General features: G+C 32.3%; 1 protein-coding gene across 10 annotated transcripts in view; it reads left to right on the plus strand.

Moving 5' to 3' along the window:
* The window catches only part of DMXL1 (Dmx like 1), a 128,046-nt gene extending 120,151 nt beyond the window's left edge, over positions 1–7,895 (plus strand). For all 10 annotated transcript variants that reach the window (XM_035697072.2, XM_035697064.2, XM_035697065.2 and 7 more), the window contains 4 exons: positions 1,200–1,291; positions 2,402–2,454; positions 4,332–4,549; positions 5,794–7,895. In XM_035697072.2, coding sequence (XP_035552965.1) covers positions 1,200–1,291; positions 2,402–2,454; positions 4,332–4,549; positions 5,794–6,018 — 588 coding nt within the window. In that variant the 3' untranslated portion in view covers positions 6,019–7,895. The remainder of the gene's footprint in view (positions 1–1,199; positions 1,292–2,401; positions 2,455–4,331; positions 4,550–5,793) is intronic.
* Positions 7,896–8,678: the final 783 nt, after the last annotated feature.

An 8,678-nucleotide genomic window follows, 5' to 3' on the forward strand; every position in this document is an offset into this window, starting at 1 on the left:
AAGCTGAAATCAAGAATCAGAGTTTAACTAACTGAACCACCCAGGCACCCCTTACCTTTACCTGTGTCTTAAAAAAAAAAAAAAAAAAAAAGCTACATCTTTATTCAGGAATACACAGGTTTAATGAACCTTCTAAAGCTTCATAGAACACTGATTTTTATTTTATATATTCTTTAGGCCCTTTATAGGACTAAACAATACCTATTAGGAAAATATTAAGAATATGAGTTAAGGTTCTGGTAATTCACTCAAGGTTAAATTACGGAGTATGGTACTGATCTAAGTGAAAGCAGGTAAGGAGGAGATTGGTGAGGGTGCTATGAAAGATTTATTTCTTCATATTTTCACTAAGCCAATAATAGATTTAAATATGTTAAAAAAAAGCTTTAAATATGTTTATGTTCCCTAAGGGCCTGCCTTTTTTTTTTAAGTTCTAAAAAGACAAATTAGATTGAAAATGTACATTACTGGATTTATGGGGTTAAAGTGTATTTTGTTTGTGTTAAGGACATACCATCTAGCCCAGCTCCAGTGGTAGTCAGGGGCAATGGGGAAGTGACTCAAAAGAAAAATCTTAAATGTGATGGTTTTGACATACTTAAATCATTTTTTTATTGAAGAGAAACATCTGAACAAATTATCTTGGAAGTCTTTGTAATAGACTAAACCTCTCAGGTTACTGTTTGATGGAGTGTTCAGAAACATTTTAAGTTTTCTAATTTTTTTGACTTAATATGTTGTTACATATTTGAAAAATTATTTGAGTTTAAACATTTCTGAAAAATAATAATCTAAAATTCTAGCTTTTTCTAAGAAAAAATGTTCACATATTCTGAAAATATTTAACATTTAACCTCTTTTTGTTTTCTTTTGAACTTTTAAATGAATAAAAAAACACAAGGTCTCGTAAAGACTTATAATACATATGGTTCAAAGGAAAGTGTGTGTGTGTGAGAGAGAGAGAAAAGGAGAGGCAAAACAAATGTGGCAGAATGTTCAAAATTGGTGAATCTGGGCAAACGGTGTATAGAATTCTCTGTATTACTCTTGAAATTTGTCTAAAGTTTGGGGGTAGGGAGGAAGACCCGAGAGGTTTAAGTAAGCCACAAATTACATGATCCCTTTTTGATTAATGCATGTACTTGGTCATAAAGTTGCTAAGGATAGCAATAAAATTTGTTTATTTCTAACTGTTCCAGACTTGGCAGTGTCACAACAAAACAGCCAATGATTTTGTGTTTGTTAGTTCCTCCTCTTTGATAGCTACAGCTGGTCTTTCAACTGACAATAGGTAAGAGATTATAACTGAAATTTAAGTATGTATCTGTATAGCTGAACCTTATTCTTTATTTGCTTTATATTTTTGTGTCTCAATAATGTTTTCACAGTTAAGCTTTTCAGTATTTTTATTATAAACACTTGTTTCTTAGAGCATTTTTAGTTTTCTATTTATAAAGCTAAGGAAATTCTGGTGGCATTAAAAACAAAATCCATTCCTTCTGTATTATTAATATCCTGTTGTTAAGACTTTAGGAGAAAAGGATTTGATAGCAAAATTAATTTTCACTGTAGTATTATTCCTTATGCATTAAGCAAGCTTGAAGCAAAAAAAGAACTATTATTTATTGATCCTGCTCTTTTGTTAATCCTCATGGTGGCTCTATTAAGTAGATATTATTAGCATTTCACAATAAGAAGAAAACAAGAAACTCAAAGACTTTTTAGTTGTACAATAGCTAGTGAGTGGCAGCCTATCCTCATCTCCTCCCAAATCTTAAATATGTAAGAAAATGTCTCCTTCCTATCTCAATCTCCACAATCCCCTGTTTCACTTCCCTCATACAGCAGAATTCTGAGTGAATGCCTACTGAGATTGCTGAGCTTTTCTATTTCTCTGTGAGGCCTCACTTTGCACTAGAAATTGGATTGTAGGAATATGGAATCTTTAGCCCATCTTGCATAGAAATTTTTACATATATTGGTGCTTCCTTTGCAACTCATAGAAAGGAGTAAAAGCTGCTCCCATTCATAGCAGGAATAAGCTTTCTTTGTGCTTGGAAAATTCAGAGTATCCTGCTATTGGTGTATGTCAGTCCATTTGTTAGAGAATCAGCAAATACAAAAAGAAGTTTCTGCATTCAGGCTTTATGTAGTAATTATTTGTAAATACATGTCAGTCTAAAATTACTCAGTTTTGTAAGTTAGTAGTTTTTTTTTTTTAATTTTGTATAAAAATTAATCAGGAATAAATACATTGGATACTTATATTTGGTTCTTTTATAAATTTAAGAACTTTTTGTGAGAGCAAGGTTCAAATGTTATATACCTATTTGAGACAAGCTTACTTTTTATTCTGTTGTTAAAATTTTGTGTCACTCAAGTCTTTTTTTTTTTTTTCCAGGAATATATGTTTGTGGGATACTCTTGTAGCACCTGCCAATAGTTTAGTCCATGGTAAGTTTTGAAAGCATTTTATAAATTTTGGAAGTCAAGAAATTCATAAACTTAAAGAGTTTTTTTAATGGATTTGTCTTTAATGACGCATATTTATTAGCCAGTGAGGTTTATTTTGCCCACAATGGCACAGAGTTGGAAAGCAGAAAAATGCAAGATATATAATTAGCTTATGAGCTGATGAGAGACAGTAGTAGAACAGAGATAATATGAAAATCATATGTCTTTATTTTGGATCTGACAGGCACAGGTCTGCATTGTGAACATCAGTTATTGTACAGTATTATATACCTTCTCTAATCATATTCAGCATTGTACTGGGAATTCTAACTAATGCAATAAAACAAGAAAAGGAAACAAAAGGTATACATTTGGAAGAGAAGAAAGAAAACTGCCTTTATTCACAGATGACATGGTTGTGTAGAAAATCTTAAAGAATCTACAAAAATAAATAAATAAACACTTTTGGAACTAATGTGCAAGTATGATAGAATCATGAAATACCAGATAACATACTAAAGTCATTTGCTTTCATATATGCCGGCTATGAATAATTGGAATTGAAATTTTAAAAAAATCACTATTTATAATAGCACCAAAAATAACGAAATACTGAGGTGTGAATCTAACAAAATATGTATAGCCTCTGTTGGGGAAAACTAGAAAAAAAAAAATAAAAAAATAAAAAGAAACCAAAGATCTAAATAAATGGAGAGCTAGTCCACATCCATTGTTGAGATGTCACTGCCTCCGAACTTTACAGATTAAATGCAACACTAGTCAAAACTCCCAGCCAAGATTTGTTAGGGGAAAATTTTTTTTTTAAGAAAAAATATTTCTTGTATTTATGTGTTTCTGATACTTACAAGGGTATGTATGTCTTCAAGTTCGCTAGTTGGGTGGTGTTTTTTGTTTTTTGTTTTTTTTTGCATTGTTTAATCTGCCTTTAAATTTAAACATTTTTCATTTGAATGTTGTAGTTTTTAATCTCTGGACTTTTTATTTGTATCTCTATTTTTTATATTTTTCATGTCTCTACTTAACAAGCTTGATCTTTTATCCAGCTTTTTGAACATAAGGGATACAGTTATAATGACTTTTAATTTCTTTGTCTACTAATTCTATCATCTCTGTAATTTCTGGGTTATTTTCAGTGGATAGATTTTCTTCTACTTGGGATCCCTCGGTGGCTCAGCAGTTTAGCACCTGCCTTTGGCCCAGGGTTTGATCCTGGAGTCCTGGGATCGAGTCTCACATTGGGCTCCCTGCATGGAGCCTGCTTCTCCTTCTGCCTGTGTCTCTGCCTCTCTCTCTCTCTCAGTCTCTCTCTCTCTCTCTCTCTCTTTCTCTCTCTCTCTCTGTGTCTCATGAATAAATAAATAAGATCTTAAAAAAAAAAGATTTTCTTCTCCTTATGGATTGTATTTTCCTGCTTCTTTGCATGCCTGTTGATTTTGTAGTAGATACTAGGCATTATTAATTTTACCTACTCCTGAGGCAAACCCTTCTGAGTATTCTGTGCCTTATGAATTATGAGGTTTTCCACTATGGCTGGTGGGAATAGGAACCCAGACCAACTTGGGGTCCCCTTGTGCCATGGCCAGAAAACACTCTATAGTCAATAAACAGAGGCAATTGTATAGCTCCCCCAGAGTTTGCTTCCCATCTATTAGAGATCATTTTTCTTTGCCTGATATCCAGTGTCTCAAACCATTGTTCCCTATGTATCATTTAATTTTTTAAATTGTTTCAGGTAGGTGGGTAAGTCTGGTGATCTATCATTCTACCTTGGCCAAAAGCCAGAAGTCTGTTTCTTATAACATTAAATGGCTTTTACTTTTCTATGTTATGTTATTTTATTTTATTTTAATTTTTAGCTTTTACATGCCATGATAGTGGAGCTACTGTTTTAGCATATGCTCCAAAACATCAGCTACTAATATCAGGTGGAAGAAAAGGCTTTACATGTGCATTTGACCTTCGGCAACGACAGCAGAGGCAGCTATTCCAGAGCCATGATTCTCCTGTTAAAGCCATTGCTATTGATCCAACGGAAGAGTACTTTGTCACAGGATCTGCTGAAGGCAACATAAAGGTAAGTACAGTAATGCCACAGTATCTACAAAATGAAAAGTCATCTTCAGAAACCCTAAGTCTTTAATCATACCAGTCTGTTTAAATAATAGAGATATTAACTCCTATTTTGGTCAACATGTTGGTTGCTGTTTAATAAAACTTTTAATAAATGAAATAATATTTAACTTGAAATTGTCTGTTTTTCAGTTGTTTTCAAATATGCTTGATTAATGTGCAAAAGAACTTGATTTTCTGTAGATACAAACATATTTCAGACATTGGAATTAGTCTTGACTTCCAGTTTCAGAGTTATTACTGAACTCAGTTTCAGGTACTGTGAAATGTACTAACATATTCCTTTATCCTGAATTGCTACCCCCCCTTTTTTTTTTCATTTATAGCATAGCATCTGGCTACTCAGTGGCTGATTGAAGAATTCTGAATGTACCCGAATAAGCCCTGTCCTCAAACTCCACTGTGTTTAAAACGGAGAGGTTGTTTAAAATGTGAAGCATCTTATTAAAATGCATCCCATCTCAGAAATAGTCAGATGGTAACTCTAAGCTCAGGAATGTGTATTTTTATAATATATACCTAGCACTCATGATGGAGGGTCCTCTGGCCACATTTGGAAAGATCTGCAGGGAGAAGTCACTTTAGATTAGTCAGTAAGTTATTGTAATGGTCAGTGACCCACTGAAGGAGCCTGCATTCTTAGAATCCATTGTTTGAGCCCCAAGTGAGACTATTCAGTAAGTTAGGCTACTTTGAAAATGAAAATCTTAGTAAATTAAGTATACTAAAGTTATGATAATTTATCTTGAGTTGGAACATAGTTTTGCTGGGTATTATACAGGATTACCCCATTATAAACTACACAGCACAAACTTCTGAGGGTCCCTATGATTCTACAGATTTCTATAGCCTTGTACACTTAACCTCCTGTACCTCAGTTCTTCTCTCCAGCGCAAGGTTTAAAATCCTTCCCTTTCTAAATGGATGGATTTTGAAGAATGTAATAATATCAAAAGGATTTGGAAAACTGAAAAAAACTGAAAAACTGAAAAAAAAAAAAAAAAAGAGTCAAGAGGTTATGTATGACCTTAGGCTTATGGAGGTTTTTTTCCATCTTTGTTCTAGAAATTCCTTATGTGTACAAGAAAACAGGCCTAAATTTTTCATTTGGATTTAATAATCCAAATTTTCATTTGGATTATTAAAATTGGTACCTCAATTTTTAATATTTTTCCTACTATCTTTCAGATTTGGAGTCTGTCTACCTTTAGTCTTCTTCACACTTTTATCAATGAACATGCCCGGCAGTCCATTTTCAGAAATATTGGAACTGGAGTGATGCAAATTGAGACAGGGCCAGCAAATCACATTTTTTCCTGTGGAGCTGATGGAACAATGAAAATGAGAATACTCCCGGATCAGTTTAGCCCATTAAATGAAGTGTTGAAAAATGATGTAAAATTAATGCTATAACATTTTGACAATAAGATGTAAAATTTATTCTCTATTCCATGGAAGTGGCCAACAACTATAATGTACAGTGATCACTCTCTCTGCCACAGATAAGCTAATGCTTTCTTTTCATATTTATTTTATGGAGCTTTGCCCTTGATGCACTGATGCCTTAAAAATTAACAAGGTCATTCAGAATTAGACTATATTGCCTAAAGTAGAATGTATAAATAATACTGTAATAATACATATTTATAGTATGTTAGAGTGGGTATGTCATAGTGTTAAAGGAGTTTTGTGTTATTGTTGATAAACTCTTCTGCAGATGTCTCTGTATGAATTTCTTTAACAGTAAAAATACTCTTTATGTAAGGCAGTTGACATCAGTCATCAATTCACCACACTCATTTCTTTTTTCAAACATACACATCTCAGACTCTTCTTCAACTAGTTAATGATAACTTGAAAACTGGGCAAGAATAAAAAACATAATGAACATCTTCATTAAAAACTGTCATTTGGGACTTGAGTGATAGATGACCCAAATGGCCTTAGTATGTAAAGTTCTCCATTTCCTGTCTGGAGCCCAAGTGTGTGTGTATATATGTAATATATCTTACACATCTTTTTTGAACTTAGTTTGTGTATATATCAGAGAAAATTACAAATCTTTTCATGTGTTTTTGTGCCATAACAACTGCCACTAGAATAGCAACTTTTTTTGCATCTGTTTCTCCTTTTTTGTTGTTGTTCTTAATTTTTGAATTCCCATCCTAATTTTCAGATAATTTCAGGAAGATGTCCAAGATCATTATTTTAAAGATTATCTTGAGTCAAATAAGTCTTAGGAGGCAATAATGATTCTGTGTTGGCATATATGAGACACTTAAAAGTAAGTTTATAAAATTGTCAAAAGATTTTAGAGCACCATTTTCCTTACTTTTTTTATTTTTAGGTGCTTTTAGTCTCAAAGTTCTGAACACCTTATAGCAGTGTTTTTAGAAACAAATGTGAGAACAGTCAAATTAAATAGATAATACTTACAAATGTAAAATACCTGCCAGATCTACCATTAAAAGAAAATAAACTAGACCTTATATTTTATTATTTTTGCCAAAATATATTATTTTACTATAAAATATGACCAAAATATTAAAAATGCACAATGCTTTTAACTTAAATGTGCTAATAACCCTATTTCTGTCTGTTTTGTGCTATACCTTTTCTGATTAAAAATTATAGACAACTTGATAAATACTTGATTTCAGAGGAGACTGGAGGCAGATGGGACTAAGTATTTAAGGGACAATTATATACTATGTAGCTTAAATATATTTTGTTAATAGGAACTATAAAGACATTTTTATGTAACAAAATATGGACAACTATTATCTTGGAAATTAAAGAGGCAAAGCGAAGAAATGAAGGGCTGGTAAAATGAATTTTGTAATATCCTCAGGATACTTTTAAAAGTATATTGTTAAAGATTTTGTAAATTGTATTCATAATTTTAAATGTGTTAAGCTAGTTGCAGTGAAACTGCACTGTCATTGATTATGTAGAGAGTTTATGTGCACATAATAACCTGTATCTATAACTGTGCAATAACAGTAACGATATGTGACTATTTTGCCATGGATAAATCTGTGACAGCATTGCAAGCGATCCTGCTGTGTGATGTAGTTAAGCTTAAGTTATTTTTCAGTAACTGCACAAATCAAGATTTAAAAAGCTTTAAACACTTTCAGTGAGATAGAAAATTTATTATGCTTATTAGGAAAAAGGCATTGTGGATGAACAATTAAGCATTTTAATTGAGGGTTTATATGAGTAATTATGTAAGCCCATATGTATTTACATCAGAGTCATAATATTTTAAATAAACAATCATGCAGTGACTTTTTTTTAGCATGCTATTGTTTTAAGTAATATTTATGCACCTTTAGTTGATTTAAAGTATGTGACATTTTAAAATAGAGAGTTTCTGTATTTATATTTAGTAAATATAGGAAACATTAATTTTCCTAAATACCTTGTTCTTTTTCTATAATCTTTTTTAACTTAATAGTTAAATGTTATTCAAAAAAAGGTGAGAATAAAAAGTTAAAATGTATATGTAAGTATTAAAATGATGTACATACATGTAAAATTTTATCTATAGTAATGGAATGGGTACATCAAAATACATTTTTCAAATTATGTATTCTCTGAGAATGTGGCTTTGTAATGATGGAAAAGTTCACAACATTGCAAGTCTTACTTTCTGAAATGGAGGATTTTTCTTATGCAGAATTATGGGACAGTCAATTCTATCCTTCTTGTTCTCTTTGTTCTGCCGAGATTGGTTTCTCCTTTTTTTTTTTCTTTAAGATTTTATTTATTTATTCATTAGAGACATAGAGAGAGAGGCAGAGACACAGGCAGAGGGAAAACAGGCTCCGTGCAGGGAGCCTGACATGGGACTCCATCCCGGGCCTCCAGGATTAGGCCCTGGGCTGAAGGTGGCGCTAAACCGCTGAGCCACCTGGGCTGCCCTGGTTTCTCCTTTTTTTTTTTTTTTTTTTAAATGACTTTTAAAAAAAATTACAAGAATTTTTCACACCAGTCTCAACAGTCAGAGCACAATACAAAGATGCCCACTTTAAGGAAATCTTTATACGATCTTAAAATGGTGATGAACT

The sequence above is a fragment of the Canis lupus genome, chromosome 11, assembly GCF_003254725.2.
Source record: "Canis lupus dingo isolate Sandy chromosome 11, ASM325472v2, whole genome shotgun sequence".
In the NCBI taxonomy this organism is placed as follows: domain Eukaryota; kingdom Metazoa; phylum Chordata; class Mammalia; order Carnivora; family Canidae; genus Canis; species Canis lupus.